Consider the following 19,261-nt stretch of genomic DNA (forward strand, 5'->3'; position numbering starts at 1 on the left):
TTAGTGTACCCCTGCCCACCCCCCCACCCCCCTTGACCTTTGACCTTTTCCTCAGATTGGAAGCCTTGCGCTTCATGTCGCTAGTAATGGTGGACGACCCTGATGTGCTCGGCTCTCTGTCTCTCTCTCTCTCTTTCTCTCTCTCTTTCTCTGTGAGCTGCTTGTTGAGCTGCTTGTTGGAAGGTTGTGTTGATAGACTGCATATTTATAGCTTCACATCAGCAGAGCGTTCTGTTGAAGATGAGGTCATGGTAGTTTTCCTCATTCATAGTGGAACCTGTGATATCTGACGGAAACCCCCTTCAAACCCCCCCCCCCCCCCCCCACTCCCCCCCCACCTCCACCCCCCCCCCCACACACACACATACACACATTTCCTCACTTCCACCTCCTCCTCCTCCTTTACCTCCCGGCATGCGGGCAGACAGGCAAATTGGAGGTCCCGGCACTTGCCCAGAAAAACCCGAGTTTAAAGCAGCGTCTCCCGGGGCGATGGTGGGATCTCGCCAGACGACTTTTCGTGTGTGGGCTTGCAGCGCTGCCAGCGGCGGCCATCCTGACCCTGAGTCAGGAAACTCAGGCAAGCCTTCTTTTGTGCGAGAACAATTCTACACACCTGCGTGTCTTTCCCCCCACCCCACCCCACACCCCCGCTGTGGTAATGTCACGCCCTCGTTTTGAAGGAACGGCTCTCGTCATTTTTTTTTTCTTTTCCCATTGGCCAGACTGAATAAAATCAGCTGTGGAGGGAGGCGGGTGGCCTTCCCTGTCTGCCTCTCAGACGCGTAATGACCGGCTGCTTTCTGAGCTCGTCAGGAAGTCAGCTGGTGAGTTGATTACAGCTGGCCTGTGAAACCTGCGGCAACATCAGGCCAGGTGAAACAAACAAACCAAAAAAAAAAGGACAAAAATGAAAAGGGTCGAGTAGAGAAAGAGAGAGAGATGTTGGCAGGCTTTTACGCTCCGCTTTTATCCTGCTCTTTTACAGCCCTGTCTGGGTTTTATTATCTGAAATCATTTTCCCCCCTCAGCTGATAAAAGAGCAGTAAAGTTACACTTGGCAGCAGCAGACGCCACCGGTAAAGATGTGCAAAAAAAAAAAAGCCGACAGATAAAATAACCTTTTATGGCAGTGACACAATTTTTTCTTTTTTTTGTTTGTTTTTTTTTTTCAAAATAATCCATGCTTATTACCAGATCTAAAGAGCCCCAATAAATCAGATGCGTCTGATTTACATACCGAGTCTTTCTACACGTCTCTACCAGAGGAGCCAATAGAGGAAGGCGACATCAGCCGTATCGTTGTTGCATCTTCAGCAGCTGCTTTGTGAAACAGTGGCTCCGTATGGATGTTTGCTCTCACCACTTCCACGATGAACGTCTCAACATTTCACCAACTTCCATCCCAAACAAAGCCGCTGCATTCGCTCCACTCAGGCTTTCCTGTTAGCAGACTTCATCAGAAGCCTGACTCCTTCCAGAGTGTAAACAGTCATGCAGCCCACCTGCTGCAGCCGCTCATCATCAGCATCATCATCAGCAGCAGCAGCAGCAGCGGTCAGCTGGCCGCATGACGGCTTAGAGCGGATTAGCGCAGACGGGTATTATTGTGTGTTTACTGGCATGGGGACTCTGGTCTTTGTCTTTTCCTGATCAGACGTCAGAGCGGACGTTCTCCAGCAGCTCACTGTCACCAGGACGGGTCAGTTCACGCAGTGACATCAGACTGCGGCTTTTTATTCCGATCAGCGTCTGTCAGGTGTTTTTCTGGACTTGTTGTTTTATGTTGGCGTTCAGGTGAGCGGTTAACGTTTATTTCAAGGATCTTTGAGCTGCCGTCATTCTGTGGGAATCCGTCCAACAGGTTTTCCCTAATAATGTTCAGTTTACTCTCATGTCAGGCACAGAACCGGGTTGTAATTGTTCCGTGTGCATGCAGATTAAATCTCGTCATTCAGTTGAAGGATGCCTGCGTCCTGCGCCTCATCTTCAGCCTCCTGGTTAGGCGGTCAGCGGCGTGGATTAACACTCCTCCTCTCCTCAGCAGCACACCGCGTTCAGATTAGCGGTCACCCGAGTCGGGCCCCGACCGGACCATCTGGGTGGTGAAAGCGACATGGGGGGAGGTGTGTGTGCATGTGTGTGTTTGCATGTGTGTGTGAGCAGATGTTTCAGAGAGGTTGAAGGGTAATGCAGCTACAGAGCCGAGGGCGACATTTCTGGAAAAGGAAGGAAGATTTTTATTTTTTTTTCACTTCCGACACTCCAAAAGTACAAAATTTGACCAAGTATAGTTGCTTTATAATCATTTTAAGTCAATTATTCATTAATACTGATAAAAAGAACTATTTCCATTGGCACTGATGATTGAAAACGAGTTTTATCATTTAAATGATCTGCCATTTGAACTAGTATTTGTTTTAATGAAAATTAAAACAAATACTAGTTGACTAAAAAGTTAATTGTAAGTCAGTTTTGTCTCATTTCCAAAGCGCTGAGATATTTGCAGTAGAACCTGGACGCTGGAACTCGGTAAGGTTTTATGTTTTTGCAGCGCGACACAGGGAGACTGTCATTCTGTTCTCGTGGCGTTTCTATCTGATCTGTGCGTCAGGAGTCTGTGGACACCTTTGCCCAGGCTGCTGGCAAATTGTAGGTGTGTGCGAGTGTAAGTGTAGGTGAAGAGGCAGTGGGGTTGAGCCGGCTCCTGTCTGGGCCAGTACCGACTAAATTACAGGACAGATTCAGAAGAGCTGCACAGCAGTCAGGTTATCGGATAATCCTGCTTCCAGATGATCGTGAGGACGAAAATGGAAGTTGATAATGCTGCCGAAGGAAGAAAATGTGAAAGAACTGGCAAAAGGAAAGCCAACCCCTCATCATCCTAAAAAAGAGGGAGCAGTCAGAGTGAGTGAAAGCACCAGGGAAGGGGGTCAGTGAGCTGACAGGAGCCCGATCTGTTGTCTTTGGCCTCATGTGGGACAACAGCTGAGAGCTGTAAATTACCTTTAAAGGCTTCCCCAGATGGGTGTCTGTCCTGGCAAGCATTCCTGTGAAAGTAAAAGGATTAAAACTCCTGAAAGGTTGACGGTGAAGCGCCGGCTCACTGTTTCAATCTTTGTTCTTTTTTCGCTTAGTGCTTCCTTATTTTTATTCTCTTGTTGCTGTTTTATTTAGATCACCTGGGTCAAACTCCACCCACCGTAGCCTTTCCTTTGTATGTGGCCGTGTAGAGTCCAGAGGGACAGGGAAATACAGCGTTCAAGGTAACAGCTGTGTGCTTACATGTGAATTTTTTCATCACATCAAGGACATTTTCATACTACCAAAGCTGCGTTTGTCCCTCCAGTCTTTTGTGGAGCTTCACGTAAAAATTAACAGATAATTCGGAGTCTGTGCCGGATTTTAGAAATGACTCACAGGGGCTATAGCCCAGAGCGCCATGATTTTAGGGGCAGCAAAGATTTTAAATGTTTTTGTAATGAACACATGTTTTACATTGTACCGTATATAAAACTCATATGAAGTGTGTTAATATTGTTACATTTTTAGTAAGGTGTAAAAAGCTGAAATACAAAGATTTTTCTTGTGTTTTACATAAAAAATGCCTGTTTTACGTAGTACCTTAGATGAAACTCATATACCCATATTTTTTTAACTTTGTTACTTGTTATTAATGCATACAAAACTCTAATAGAAGAACAGGTTGAACTTGTAGTTCATCGTTTTGGGACCGACATAAAGTCATTTCACATGGGAAGCTTTAAACCTGCTGATGTTCGCCTATCGATGAATGTACTGGAATTTGCATGAGTGAAAAGCTTGTTTCGTTTTTTCATTATTATTATTATTGAAAAAATAATAATGCCCGTTGAAAACATTTGTGATCCTGATACGACCCAAAATGCTGAAAATGAGTTTGAATCTTCTGATTTAGATGATTCTGGTTATGATCCTGAATTAGGGTCCATTATGACCCTCAATGAAACCACATGAAGTGACTTTGTGCTTGTAAATATATCCTATCATCACGTCTCACTAAGGCGTCAGTAGATTTTAGAAAATGACAAACCTGCAGAGACACTCAGCAACCTGTTGTTGTTGAATAGGTTGTTTGTGTGTTGGAGAGGTGGAGGGTGTCACTGCAGGGCCAACAGTTCATTTCTCAGCAGGGTGGAGAAAGGATGGCTCCCCCCCCCATTATCCCACACACAACACACACACACACCTGACTCCGTATCTCTCTGCAGCTCTCATCTGAACGTCGTTACGCAGTCATCTGTGTCACTTTTGAAATATCGCTGCCGTTTGTTGGGGTTTATGTTGCTCCACTCGTGTGACACATGATATGAAAAGCAAAACGGGAAACAGGGTGTTCCCCAGTGTTTTCATTAAAATCAAAACCAGAGCCAGATGGAAGCTCTAACTCATTATTTACAATGAAGTTGTGATATTTATCTAATGAAATTCATTCTTGCATTCATAGTTTTTACTTGGCAGAAGTGTCATAGTGTCACTTTGTCATGTTACGGCTATTGACCTTGATGCATTGGGATTTTAATTGTTAGGCCAACACAAAGTATTGCACGCTTGTTACATGGATCGCTTTTCTTGCAAAAACATTTTAGGTTTTTTAAAGAAAATTATGAAACCCCTAAATAAATCCAGTGAAATTTGTCAGACTAAATTATCTCATTTGTTAAGTTATTCCCGCATCAAAAGCATATCTGAAGTGTCTTAATTCTTTCATGCATGTTTGAGAAATCCTTTAATCTTCATGGCAACTATTCAGCTGCCCCACTCCGCTCGAGACTAGCTGACAGCAATTAGCAAACACCTGGAGAGCAGGTGCAGCTACTTCTTAGTTCAAGTTTAAAATGTTATTAAAGGGCAACTAGAGGAGCCTTGTTGGGATGACTTCTGTGTCAGATAGAGCAGGAGTTTTTAAAGACAGAGGCCCAATTTCAAAGCATCGCATTATGAAGTCAAATGTCTTTTCAGTCATATTTGACACATACAGCAGTGTTTACAACACACCTGAAGGGTAACATAGTTTCTTGATTGTGTTAGATAATACATAAACTGCCCCTTTCATTTTGGGTGACTGGTAAACGGGCGACACTCACACGTGAAGCCAATCTCATCTTCCTCCACAAAGGTCTGAAAATCCAACTTAGCGACTTTGACACTGTATTTAGTGAGTTTTCAGGCAAAATAAATTGGAGCGGTCCAAAATCGGAATTGGCCAGTTAGGCTTTTTTTTTTTTTAATCAGTGGTCGTCCAGAAAACTGCAGTCAGTGCATGTGAAGAGGCCAGACCTGCATTCCAAAGAAAGTCTGTGGGAAAAACCCACCAAAATAAACTGAGGTTTGAGGTTGTGACATGATAAAATGTTTAAGGGGGATGAAAACCTTCGCAAGTGTTACGTGTTGCTCAGATTAAAATGCACAAAACGGAACAGAAGAAATGCAAAGCCATGCTGCTGGTGCTAATTTACGTCACCACAAACTGGAACGATCTTCCAAAATGTAGGTTTTATTGATATCTAAAGTAACAAAATGCTAGTTAAACATATATATTGTAAATTCTAGTTTCAGATATGTTTATAAGTTGCCAAAGTTAAGTATCCCGGTAGCTTTAGTGGTAAATCAGCCGTTTTCATTGAGCTCTGTCTGGACTGTTTACGTTCTGCTGCTGCTGGCGCTCAGCAGGAGACACAACGCAGAGCCTTCTCGGCCCAGCAGGGTCAACACACAGAGGCCTTTTCAGGTCAGCCAGAGCCGTTTCATGGAAACCGTCAGCCTGTCTCCGATAAACTCATTTCCCTTTGTTTCTCCGTCTGAGATTTAACAGCGCTGTTAGCAATCACTCAGCACACGTAGCAGTCGGGTCCACTGCCACTGGCTGAGCTTCAGCGGGTCGCCCTGACCTCTGCTGCTGAGCCATGTCTTTCTCGACTAAGAGGCTAAAGTTTAGTTCCTGGCAGCGCTGCAGAGCAAACCAGGAGCGTGTCGAACCAGGGCCGGCCCTCGTCGGACACGGGGGTCCCACAGAGCCGGCGGGTCAGAGGTGAAATCCACCAGGTGGGAAAAGACTCAGAGACGTGAAGAAAGCAGGCGAAATGATGCGGGTCGTTTTCTGTCTGTGATGAAATAGCGCAGAAACCTAAATCTTGATACGACAGACAGAGTTGGACAGTATGGATTCACTTTTTTTTCCTTTTCTTTTTGGGCTTACTTCCTTATCTAAAGACGAAAGTACATCAAATATTTCCAAAAGGTGTTTTTATGTCAATCATCTGTTTGGCGTGTACGAGGGCCGGGCTATGAGATTGTTTGTTAAATTATGAGGATATAGTCATAATATTAACATTAAATTTTTTTGTTATTTTTCATGCTGGAGTAAACTGGTAATATTACAACTTTATTCTTGTATTCCTTTTACTCTGTTGTTGTATGGTTGCAATACTGTGACTATATTCACGTAGTTAAAAGTTTTAGTCCGGTGCTAATATTCTGTCACAGAATTCAAAGTCCAAATTATAAGAAGTAGTAAAACACTTGTCGAAAAAAAAAAAAGAAAAAAAAGACAAACCTTGAACGGGTTGATATCGCTCTGAATTATGGAAATCCAAAATCTTCAAAGGCCAAAATTTTGATTAATCAATAAAAACAATTAATTGCCTAGACCTGCTGGGGTCATTGTTATAGAAAGTTTTGTCTCGATTTCTTGTATTTTTAACATTCTGCTCATTGCTCTGCTCATTTATCACGTCTCCGCTCCTCTATAGTGAGTCACCTCAGTGTGCAGTTCATAAACAGCTCCTGTCAAAGTGCTGCCTTTCACCTCCTTGGATCTGCAGTAACGTGAGATCTGTAACTCGAGGTGGGGGTGGTGTTAGTGGTCACAGTGCAGGGACTGGTCAATGTTTGCAGGATGAAAGTCTCACTATCAGGTTGCATTAAGACCAATTGTTTGGCCTCAGGCGATGGATGCCATTGCCTTAGTAAACAGACCATGTTTACCCTGGACCTGAGTTAGATCAGATGTTATTTAATCTCCTGCAAAACCAAAACAATCATCTTTGTGTTCGTGCGCCAAAGAATGTGGCGTCTCTCTTGTCAGAAGCTGGGCCAGGCCGTAGGAAGGGCTGACGAGGGCGGAAGCCCAGGGCTCCAATATTTGTGGGCGGCTCAAAATTTTTTACTGTTTTTTACTTTTTTAATGAATGGGGGTTTTGAAAACATTGTACTGTATGTAAAACTCATAAGCTCAAATCATGTGAGTTGTATTATTTTAGAATTTTTATGTTTTTAAAAAATATCAAATTAATTGAAACTGTAGTGGATTTTTTTTCTGGAACAACATGGAGTTGTTATCACTGATGAAGGTAAAGAAGTTGTTTTGTAAATTGCCTGTTGGCTTATAGTTTGACTGGCTTACTTGGTATTAGTGAGACGAGAATAATGGATTATCAGACATTTATCTAATTACTTACTTTTAGCAATTTATGATATGTTAAGTCATTCCCGATTATATCTACCTGTCCAGGAACATCGTCGCTGTGTAAATAAACAGCATAAAGTATTATTGGCTACAGGGCTGCAACTAAAGATGATTTAGTGATCAATTAATCTATCAATTATTCTAACGATTAATCGATTAGCCCGATAAAAAAAATGACAGGCTACGGAGTTTTCATTTAACCATTTAAAACCATTTTTAATCCAAAATTAGAAATACATTAAAAGATGCAAATAAACAATGGAATTATTTTTCCATTTAAATGAATATTTAAATGAAAAAAACATTTGATGATGCAATACACCCGAAATGCAACATGTGTATATTTTTTGTACAGTTTTAGCTTAATTTACTAGTCTGAATATGTCGGGAGTTGGGTTTGTTTTTCAGCAGTTAATAATTTGTATATTCCAGCTAATAATTAATCAATTACTAATTACTACTTATTTCAGTATTTGAGTAATCACAATTAATTGCATTTTATCCGATTAGTTTTTCAGCCCTTATTAACTAGAAGTCGTCTTAAGCACGCCATGCATCAGTTCAGACCTGCTGATTGTACGACTGGCTAATAATTGTAGTTATCATTGGTAAATGACATTTTACTGAGTAAATAGAGCACAAGACTGGCTGTGGCCCAGGGCCCCAGATTCTTGTAAATCCGGCCCTGGTCAGGCGCTGTGACGTTGAGTCAGCGTTTACCCTCCTACTTGGGGAAATATCAGTTTTGTTTGTTTTTCCCCTCATTGCTTTCTATGTCTTATGCCAAAGAATAAACGCTGTGTTCGTTTCTCCGACAGCGGTGTCTGACCTGGACGTGGAGAGTAAGCTGACGGCACACTTCAGAGCGCCGTGGCGCCTCCAGAGGAATGTTCTGCACCCCTCCACTCGGCCAGCATGTGTGGAAGAGCTGCACAGGCAGGCCAACCACAGCCTGTGGTCACTGAACCAAGGTGAGCCGCTGGGCCTTAGCACCTGACCCATACTTCTGCTGCTCTCTGTGGCTCAGGATGATTGTATGCCATTGTTCAATTTCAGATTTATCACTTAACGTTAAGTTTTAGTATGTTCTCGCTTTGCTTTGAACATACGAAGAAAGCCTAGAGACTTTGGAAGGAAGTACCCCGGAAGTATGGCCTAGTCAACTTGTTAAAATTACTAAAGATTCCAAAGAATAATTTGACTGTTTTACAGTTTTACATGTTGAGTTGGCATGTTGCCTTATTCCAACTCATTCTTAAAACGAAATACAATCTATTGATTTCAAATATGGAAAATGTCAGAGAAAAAAAATGAATAAGAACAAAACAACAAGAAAAAGACATAATAATCAAACATAAACAGCAAAACTTTAATATCTGATTCGAAAAGGAGCAGGAAGAAGCCAAATATATCCCACATTACTCATATCTACACATTTAGTTTTTACTCCACGTCACAGTCTCTGCACTTTCAAATTACAATTAATAACAAAAAAAGAAGTAAAATTTTTTTGTCTTGTGTTTATTTCTGACTTGCATTTGAAGCAGCGCCTTGGTAAAAAGTCAAGTTGTTCTGAAGTCAACCTGCTTTCAAGCAGGATTCTGGTGTTATTTTGCCCCCTGGTGGAAAATGCATGTAAATGCACCCTCACAAAGACTTGATCAAAAGTTCAATCGAAAAGCAATGATGCTCACAAAACCTGTAATCATAAGTGCGTCTTCTGCTTCCTCTCATAATCATGTTTTGTGCTTGTTGTGATTAAAGTGTGTGTGTTTTCAGATCACCAGAGGAGGGAGCGCAGAGTGACCATCTCAGCCCTGCCCCCTATGCCCATGTACCCCTCCCCTCTCATCGAGCCGACGCAAGACGGTCGGGGCAAAAGTCTAACAACGGTGAGGCGATTATCCCGTTATCTTTAGTCTCCAAGAACAACAATCGATACATCAATGTGTTAGGCTGCGGAAGAACAACAATCGATACATCAATGTGTTAGGCTGCGGAAGTCCTTCCAGTCAGCTTGTTGTGTCTCTTAACGCCTGATCTGTGGAGCTGTAAACGTAAAGTTGCACAAACATGTAACATTTAAAGCGACGCAATGGCTTTTCTTTACAAATACATTCATACCTCCAGATGTCTTCCTAATCTTGTCGAGTTTGGTAGCTCATAACCGGGGAAGTGGAACAATGGTTTTCGAAAAATTATTACAAATACAAATCAGAAAATCGTACAGAGTTCAAAAACAGGTTCGAGAGAGGCTTCCAAAACAGCAGCAGAAAATTTGACAATACGGAACAACACTCCCACTGTGGGACCTGGTGGTGGCAGCATTACAGTTTTGGGGTTTTTTTTTTCTTTCCCTCAGCAGGGAATTGGAAAGCCTTTGAGAGTCGACGGGACAAAGCTAAAAACAGGACAAACTCAAAATCAAAAATAAAAATAACAATAGAGATAAGATTTGAAATTGAGAGTGTCAGCGGGTCGTATTCCAGAAAAACAGCAATATCGCACATCCGATGAAACAGTTTTTATGGTTTGTTTGTTTTTTGGCTTGAATTTTAGAACGGCCCTGTCAAAGCCCACACATGCGTCCACTCTCATTGAGCGTGAGCAGTTTTCCAAATTTTTATAGACCTCAATGGACCTGCATGGGCCGCACTTTTCAGATTTGAAATGCTTTTTTAACAAACAAAAAAAAAGTCACTTCACAATTTTTCTCTTTTTTGTGTTTGTAATGTGATAAGATGTGAAACTGCTGTGAAGCATTTTTCACAAAAACCAGCTGAACTCTACAGATCAGTCTCAGTTTAATGATCCAGATGTGCCAAGACTTTCCACTGGCACAAGGAAGGTTTTGTTTAGTTCTTTGTAATATAATGAAGTTTAGCCATAATTCTCCTTGTAACGTGAAGGCGCCTTTTTTTTTTGCTCTCCCCCTCAATCCAAGCAGCCAGAGAGACGTGTTAGAGATGCATCCACTCAGTTAGCCGAGGCTCAGGTAAAGGCGGCAGCGGAGACGTTTTGTTTTTCATGTCACCACTGTATGTTCGGACCTGCGTCACGCTCCTCCGCGCCCTCGCCGCCACTCGTGTCATTATTTTACATTTTTGTTGTCGTTTGCTTGTGTCCTGTGTGTTTCCGTTTTGTCATCGTCTCTCCACCCTGTCGTTCAGTTCGACTCCACCCGCTCCTCCTCCCCCACCGAATGTTGCAGCCTCTCTCCGGAGCAGAAAGGTACTGGTTCTGGTCCTCCCGCCCGCCCGACCCTCCCGTTTGCTTTCCACCTGTCCTTTCATCTGATTTGCATGATTTTCATCTGCTTTAGATGCATGAACTCTCGGTTTCTCCGCCCTCTTGAGGTGGTGAAGTAAAAAAAAGAAAAAAAAAAAGACGGAGGTTATCAGTTTGACGTTTTTCTGTGAAGTTTCAGTTTGAAGTATGTGAGGAATGTGTGTGTGTGTGAGCCACATTCACTCTATGTTAATGAAAGGGTTGACGTTTTGGGAGCTTGTGTCTGTGATTACCCATGATCCTCCTCTCTGCACTAGCCGACAACCTTTGAGCTTGTTTGTTTGACCCAAAAGGCCCGATGTGCGCGGACAAAGACAAACACAAACCGTCGCTACTCCTCTTCACCCTCCTCCTCCTTCATCCTTCCTCTCAGAGCCTCTTCAAAACAGATCAGCTGTAAATGGTCCCCCCCTTTGATTTTGTTTTCTTCTTCTGCTCATTGCGAGAAGTTTCCAAGGAAACTGGTTTCTTTTGTTGGCCCCGTTGGTCTGCTGGGAACCGGGAGCACAAAGGCTGGAGAGGCGGCTTTAAATGGAGAGGGGGCCGTGGGGGTGGGAAGACTTTGGGTGTCAGAGGTGGGAACCAGTTCGGCCTGAGAGTCACTCCCAGTTTCACATGTTGGAAACTGGAGGGAAGGCAGAGAAATCCTCAGCTCGCGAGACGTCAGAGTCGGTTTCCGGCGCGTCTCTGAGGTCCGGGAGGTTTGCTGCAGCTCAGAGGAATTTGATCCTTGCGCGTTTTTCCCAGAGGCTCGCCTGCCACCGCCGCAGAGGTGCCGCTCATTCTCACAGTGCGACTGCAGGCTGCAGAATACATCTCGCAGAATAGGGACTGTGACGTGTGTGTGGAGTGAGTGCTAAAGTTTTTCTTGGTCTGCGCTTCCTGCAAGCTGGAACTGTTTCTCTTTTACTTTTCCTTTTTTTATTGCATGAAAGTCTGTTTGTGTTTCTTTGAATGCTTCTCTCGCTTCCTGCTCTCATTTGCTATGAAGCACGCTGTTCGTTACTCAACGGATTCTTTGCACTGCTGTGTGAAACTCAGCTACTGGAAGGGTGGGTGTGTTTTACTGACGTGTTCTCAGAGGCAGGGTTCACACTCCCGGCTTCGTGGTTCTCAAACTTTTCTCGGCAAACGCCACCTCAGGATCAGGTTTTCCACCACCGTCCTGACCGCACTGCAAAAAGACTAAATCGTACCGAGTCGTTTTGGGTCCAGTTTCTAGTGCAAATATGTTAGGAGACTTGAAATAACACAAAACTAACTGAAAAGTAACTTTTCAGCAAGATGTAGGAGCTTGTTTTAAGGCACTTATTTCTTAATATTGATTAAAAAAATAAGTTTATGTTGCATTGGCAGATTATTCCACTCATAACACGTTTTTCACATGTTATATGTGAAATATATATATTAAGTACACATGAGTATACATTGAGAAACGACTGACTCAAAACAAGCCACTATATCTTGCTTAGTTTTGTCTTATTTCAATTGTCCTGGGGAATTTGCACTAGAAACTTGACCAAAATGCTTGGTAAGATTTTGTCTTTGTGCAGTGCAGAACAAAAGATCAGAAGACCTAATCAGGAAAATCTGAGGTTTCTTCCCAACTTCACTTCCAAAATCAAATTTTGAAATTGCTTTAAATATGCAAGTAGGTGATAGCTACACAGTGCAGAATCTGTTAGTCTGGAGATTATGTATCTCATTAAAATATCCTCTTTCCACATTTCCTCCACACTTTACCCTCTCTGAAGCTGAGTTTTTTTTTTTTTCCTTCTTCTTCTTTAACTCTGCCGACCCATTTTCATATAATCCCACCATAACAGTCTAACCATGCAAAATATCCATCTGTTGCAGGCTGCGCCTACTGACCCCGACACTGACGGGGTGGCTCTAGGTCACCGGTCTAAGTTTCCCATCCCTAACATCCCCTCCACCCTGGACAAGCAGACTAACTGGTCTAGAGCTCTGCCGCTGCCCACCCCAGAGGAGAGAATGAAATGCAATTCCCAAGTCATCGCCTCATGCGTCATTCCTATTAATGTGACCGGTAAATTCAAATCACCAAAATGTCTCAGTTGTCATCTCTTTGTTCAGGTCTGTCTTTGCATCTTTTAAAGAAGCTCTGGAACGCTAAATTTTTTTGTTTGTTTGTTTTGTTTTATCTTTTAATGTATTGGAAACTCCTCTAATAGTAGAAAAATGGCATTTTACAGGAGAATGTGGACGTGCTGGCTGATTAGCCACATTGAGTGAAGTCAGAGTATTATTCTTTTTAAAACATTAAATGAGAGCAGATTTGTTATGGCAACAAAAATACTTAAAAATTGTGGCAAAACTCGCTGAGTCGCAGACGTTTGAGATAAAAACCAGAACAGGAGAAGGCCTTCTTGCTGATATACTTAGATTAGCAACGGTTTTGGGCCATTTTGATAGATGAACCATTAAAATGATTGTGGTGTTTGTTTATGATTCAAAAGACTATTCGACAAATGTATAAAATCTCTTCTTCTTTGGGGAAAAAATAGAAACCTTTCTTCTTTTTTGTAATTCCTGGTAGAAAACGACCACACTACCAGCTGTCGTCTTTATTAATTGATCCACTTTGAAATCCCCATAACAATACAGCTTCTTACTGGCCACATAAAATTAAAAAGTCTTATCGTCCCGTTATAAATAAAAAAAAGTTGTAGTTGTAGCAAAGCCGGATATTGAGATTTCATTTTATTTTTTTTTTTATGTTTAAAATCAAAAAGTTAGCCGCGCTCAGTGAGCGCACAAATGGTAAAGGGAAAACCGTTTCTGAATAGATTTTTCAGTCTCCAGTGAGTTATTGTAGAATGTTTCCAAACACTAAAATAACTAAAATAACGCTTTGCTAGAGCTGGATCGTAAAACTGAATCACTATGCATCTCATTGTGATTAGCCCTTTTGGCTCTGACCTGAGAGTGGAGAGGAAGAAGCGCGTTTACGAGAAGGTTCTGCATATTTCACATTTTGACTCATTTTGTTCCGATAGCGTCAAACTCCTCGTCCTCAAAAGATCCTGGCTTGCGCGAATTACCCTTGCAGACTGCAACTATAAAAGTGCGAGTCATGCTTTGTGCCGGGCGAACTCTGTTCCTCAGTGACGCTTTGCATTGCTGAGAGGCCAGGTGCTGTGACATGAATGGCAATTAGTTTTGTTGAAGCGGATAAAAAGATGTGCTTGATGTTATTTACTGTCCCTCTCGCTGACTTGAAAACAGGAGCTATGTGCCAACATGGGCCGAGTCAAAGACAGTTGAAGGGGGGGGGGGGGGCACATTTATAAGCAGATTCCTGCAATCGCCATGGTGCTGAAAGCCCAGACTTGTCACATGACGGTCATAACGTGACAGAGGGGCAGCAGGGAGGTTAGTTGGTAAACTTCAGCAGAGGTATTCAGTTTACAGTCAGATTTCTCCTTTTTAAATGCTTGTTTGCAATTTCTGTCATAGTTGTCAGAAAAAATTATAGCTCAGCAACCGAAAACTCCACGCAGACACTGCGGCTTTTTATGCTCTCTCAGATCTCAGACCGCCTCTGCTATTTTTGCACGCCGCCGTATTTATTTCAGTCATTCGATGTATTTATTTCAACTTTTGCCGTTTTATGTGACAGCGTGAGAGTTAAAAAAAAAAAAAAAAAAGGAAAGGATTCTCTGCATTTGGGACCAAACAAAGATTCCTCACATGTCCCGTCTCCGCTGCAGGGCTCGGCTTTGACAGAGATGCTAGTGTGCGCTGCTCACTCGTTCACTCGCAGTCTTTGCTTCAGAGGAGACGGAAGCTGAGGAGGCGGAGGACAGTCGCCGGTTTCCCCAGACAGGTGCAGCAGGATTTTGGTATGTATCTTCTTAGTTTGTCTGTTTTTTAACCTCATGTCATGTTGGATTTTTTTTATTATTATTTTTTATTTTAGTAATTATACCCTTTGAACTTCTTCTTGTTTTACAAATTGGGTTTCATGTGGACATTTCTGTGACAGCCCAATACAAAGTTGTGCATAATTGCGACGCAAGAGATGAAGCGTGTGCGGTTTTTAGGAATTTTTTCTGATTTTTACATAATTGTACAAATGTTTGAACCTCTTTGGATGTTGCCATTTTAACTTCAGGTTGCTTCTCGTCTTTATCAGCTTTGACCGCCCGAAGTCTGATTCAGTTGTTTCATACCAACGCAGTTCTGTCCCAGTTATGGGACAATACAGTACAAATTCAGTGGATAATGACAATTAAATGAAAAGAAACAGTTAGCTATTTATCTAAATTATTGACTAAAGGGGGCTGAATGAATGCCACCCTTTTCAAATTTTGCTAGGAAAAAAACAAAAGTGAAAAGTATGTGTCCATTTTCTTTCACTTCTCTAATATCAACTATTCTGTCTTGGTTTATCACACAAAGTCTTTGTTTATCACACAAATGTATCAAAGTTTGTGGGTTTAGCAAGACAAAATAACAGATTCATCTCCATAACATAAAAATATTTTTTATTAATTATCTTGAAGACACAGTACTGTATCCTTTGACTGACAGATTTATTTTTTTTGAAGTTCATACTTTAACACCACAGTTCACTGCAAACACACTAAATTGTACCTTTTTTTGTTTAGTTTGTATAGCAAATATCTTAGCGACAAAACTAATTTACATGTAACTTTTCTTCCAGGTAAATTTAAGTACCGGTATTTTGTTATAAGTAGAACTGGTACTTTTTTCAAAATACAAAAACTACTCTGTAAGATTTTGCATTTTCTTCATTTTTGCACTGTTGAAAAATTCAGAAAATAAAGTCTGGTTTTAAGAATCTGTAGCTGAAACTCTTTCAATCCTCCTTCCTCCTCCAGACTCTGATGACTCCCCTGGTTCCAGGGAGCGGACGGTCATTGTTCACACCACTGCCGATATAACTCCTTCCACTGAGGAGCTGGCCAGCCATCTGACCACCAGAGACTCGGGTTGCCAGACCGAAGACTTTTTGACGTCAGGAGCGCCGTGTCGGAGGAGGCTCCGGGTCCAGAGAGGTCAGGGCGTGTCACTCCTGCTCTCCCACTCGGCAGGCAACATCTCCTGCCTGCCCGACAGCGCTGACCCCATGTTCTCCAGTTCAGCGGAGGCCCGTTTGCGGTCGCGAAGTCTGCCCAGAGACAGCAGCAGGATGATGATGATCTTGATGGACGATGAGCGCAACGACAGCGACGAAGAGGAGGAGCTGGCACCCTTTGACTCCGAGGGTTTCCTTCCCGGGCGCAGAGAGAGGATCCTGAAGGAGGAAGAGGAGAGCGCCGACGACCGTGCCGTGACAGAGCGACAGCTGGGGGCGCTGAAATTTGCGCAACTGTCAGAGAGTCCAGAGTGCAGCTGGATGGAGCGGACCGGCGCTCAGCTGCCCAGGAAAGCCGACATGGGCAGCTGCGAGATCTCGTCCAGTTCGGACACCTTCAGCAGCCCCGTTCACTCCGTCTCAGCGGCGGGAGTGCTGGGCAGCCAATTGGACCATAAGGATGACCATCAGTCTTCCAGCGGGAACTGGAGTGGCAGCAGCTCCACCTGCCCCTCCCAGACCTCAGAAACTATCCCCCCCGCAGCGTCCCCTCCACTCACCGGCTCCTCGCACTGCGACTCTGAGTTGTCCCTCAATGCCGCCACTCACACCGCCGAAGACCAGACCAGCTTCCTGCTGGACAACTACCAGGGCCTCAGAAGCCAGCGAGCCGGCTCCTTCTCCTCAGCAGCTATGGATATATTAGAGGAGGCGGGAGTGAGTACGCCCATGGAGGGGGAGTGGGATTTCCCCAACACACAACCGTCTTCCTCTCAGGGGTTCAGCCCTGAACCGGGCAGGGAGGCCGAGAGCAGCCTGGGCTGCCCCAGCTTCACCAGCATGGCTACCTGCGAGAGCAGCTTCTCTGACAAGCCGCATCAGAGAAAGCAGACCGTCTCTTACTACTCTGTGGACACCGAAGGGTACTACACCTCCATGCACTTTGACTGCGGTTTAAAAGGCAGCAAAAGCTTCACCTACAACTATGCAACCCCTGGTTCCGATTACGGTTTGTCGGAGGTGAGCGGCCAGCTGACTATGGGGAGACGCTGCCTCTCCTTGAAAAAGTCAAAGGCCAAGCCCTCCCCACCAAAGAGGAGTTCCTCCTTGAGGAAGATATGCAGTGAGGAACACATCCCTGAAAAGAGAGAACCAAAGATTACCGGTATCTACAGACATCCAGCGTCTCTGTCCTCTAAAGAGCGGAGAATGCAGCTGGCTCTGTCTGGATCGCAAGGACTCCTGGAGAACTCCTCACTAGTGCGAGAGCCCCTCGAGGTCTGGGCGATGGAAGGCACGTCGGATCTGACGGATTTAGGCTTTTAAGCTCCAAAGACTCACATTCCTTTAAGGACAACGGCATTGTGCAGTCAGACTATGCAGATCTCTGGCTTCTAAACGATTTGAAGTCCAGTGATCCTTACCGATCGCTCAAACTCCAGCACAGCCACGGGTACGACTGTGATCGAGTGCATCAAGTCACAGGAGAGCTCCGAGTCCCAGACTTCCCAGTCTGGCTCCAGAGCCACCACCCCATCACTTCCATCAGTGGAGAGCGAGTTCAAGTTGACGTCTCCGGAGAAGCTGGCCGGACTGGCGAGCCCATCGAGCGGCTACTCCAGTCAGTCTGAAACCCCCACCTCCTCATTTCCCTCCACCTTCTTCCCTGGTCCTCTGTCCCCAGCAGCTGGGAAGAGGAAGCCCAAAGTCCCAGAGGAAGTCGTCTCTTTCCTCTCTGTCTCTGCAGGCACGCTCATCCAGAGACGTAGCGACCTCGAAGAAAGATCTGGAGCTGCCGATGATTCCTCCTTCTCACCTCGACTTAAGTGCCCTTCACAGTTCAAGCAATAAAGACTCGGCTTACGGGAAGCAGTTACCAAACCTTCTCCAGATCAAGCAAAAAGATGCACCAACTGCCAAAGCTGTCACATCTCCAAACTTGGAGTCCTTCACTGCCCACACTCTGTCTATAACACCCTCAGTTCTTCAAAAAGTGCAGCTGCGGTCCATCAGCAAGCAGCCTGAAGACCTGCATGAGAACAAAGCGGCCTCGAGACTCCAGTGTCTGTCTGAGAACTCAACCAGCAGTCGATCGCTAGCTCTCACGAGTCCCTCACTGCACAATTCTCATAACCATCATGTTTCATCAACGACTCAATCCATGCCTCAAATGAAGATCTTTCAATGGCGAAAAGCAAGGGCACAGAGGTATTATCAGGAGCACGACAGCTGTCGGACTGCGGTCAGAACCGTGTTTGGAGGGTTCAAACGTCCCCAAGACGTTGACTGTTCACGAAGCAGAGCAGCGCTCAGAGTCGCCGGTAACAGCCGTCTGCTCCGGAGTCTGTCTCACACGTACTCTTCGGGTCAGCAGCAGACCGAACCGGCCGAAGTGGAAACGTGTCCTTGCCCTCCAGTTTTACACAGCTCACCCAAGAGGTCCAACGGTGTGGACAAAGTTCCTGCAGCTGACAGTCCTCTGGAGACGTCAGGAGAGCTCCATCAGCAGCGAAGGGAGAACGACTCATCGGGGGTTTCAGCCGAAAGTGCCTCACCGGACAGGAAAGAGGAATCCACAGAGGACGCAGACGATTGCTTTAGCAAAGGCAGGTTCTTCACTATAAACTATTATCTACTCCAGATTTGACACATGGATCATTTTAATACAAATAAAAGCATAGAAATAATAAAGAAAAAACCCATGTAACACAGATGCTATATGTTGAAATCCAAATTTGTCGTTTTTTTAGTTTTGTAAAAAAACATTTTTTATAATTTCCCAGGTTTCTTTACTCTGCTAAGCTATTCTTTTACTTAATTATTTACACTTAAACCATTACATTTACTCTTTATGTCTAAACAGAACCTGTTAATATTGTACATATTAAATTTTACCTCAATAGCAATAAAGGAATTTCAAAAAATATATATATATTTTTACATATTATGGAGTTGTTACAATCTGCTAATCGTACTTTTAAAAGTTTTTTTTTCATCTTTTATTTTTGCAGACTACACAGAAAGCGACAACTCTGCGTCGTCGCAGCTCGAGGAGTCAAGAAAGAGGATGACAGTGTGTTTCTGTCACCCACCAAGTCCCGCACCACTGAGGATCTGTTCGCCATGATTCACAGGTGAGCTTTTGGACAGACGGCGTCTCAGTCCGTTCACACAAAGTGTCTCATAGTTGTCCGTGGCGACGGTTCGATCCTCGCTCCGTCGTGTTTTTTGACCAGCTGCTATATTCCGCTGAGCCCATATAAAACCAGTGAGGTCACGCGCCGAAGCTTCAGCTCCCCCTGCTGGAGAGAATTAAAAAGCCTGCTCTCTGACGATCACTGTCAGTAGTTTTAGTTGTCAGCATAATGCACTAGATCTTAGATATATGCATAATACATGAT

General features: G+C 43.9%; 1 protein-coding gene across 1 annotated transcript in view; it reads left to right on the plus strand.

Moving 5' to 3' along the window:
* The window catches only part of nhsa (Nance-Horan syndrome a (congenital cataracts and dental anomalies)), a 62,499-nt gene that overhangs the window by 41,000 nt on the left and 2,238 nt on the right, over positions 1-19,261 (plus strand). The window contains 14 exon segments of the mRNA XM_055055716.1: positions 8,326-8,478; positions 9,287-9,399; positions 10,455-10,502; positions 12,653-12,845; positions 14,530-14,661; positions 15,664-17,178; positions 17,181-17,289; positions 17,291-17,572; positions 17,574-18,004; positions 18,007-18,081; positions 18,084-18,197; positions 18,200-18,466; positions 18,872-18,913; positions 18,916-18,994. Coding sequence (XP_054911691.1) covers positions 8,326-8,478; positions 9,287-9,399; positions 10,455-10,502; positions 12,653-12,845; positions 14,530-14,661; positions 15,664-17,178; positions 17,181-17,289; positions 17,291-17,572; positions 17,574-18,004; positions 18,007-18,081; positions 18,084-18,197; positions 18,200-18,466; positions 18,872-18,913; positions 18,916-18,994 — 3,553 coding nt within the window.

This window comes from Poeciliopsis prolifica, unplaced genomic scaffold (genome assembly GCF_027474105.1).
Source record: "Poeciliopsis prolifica strain line A6 unplaced genomic scaffold, Auburn_PproV2 SCAFFOLD002, whole genome shotgun sequence".
Taxonomy (NCBI): Eukaryota; Metazoa; Chordata; class Actinopteri; order Cyprinodontiformes; family Poeciliidae; genus Poeciliopsis; species Poeciliopsis prolifica.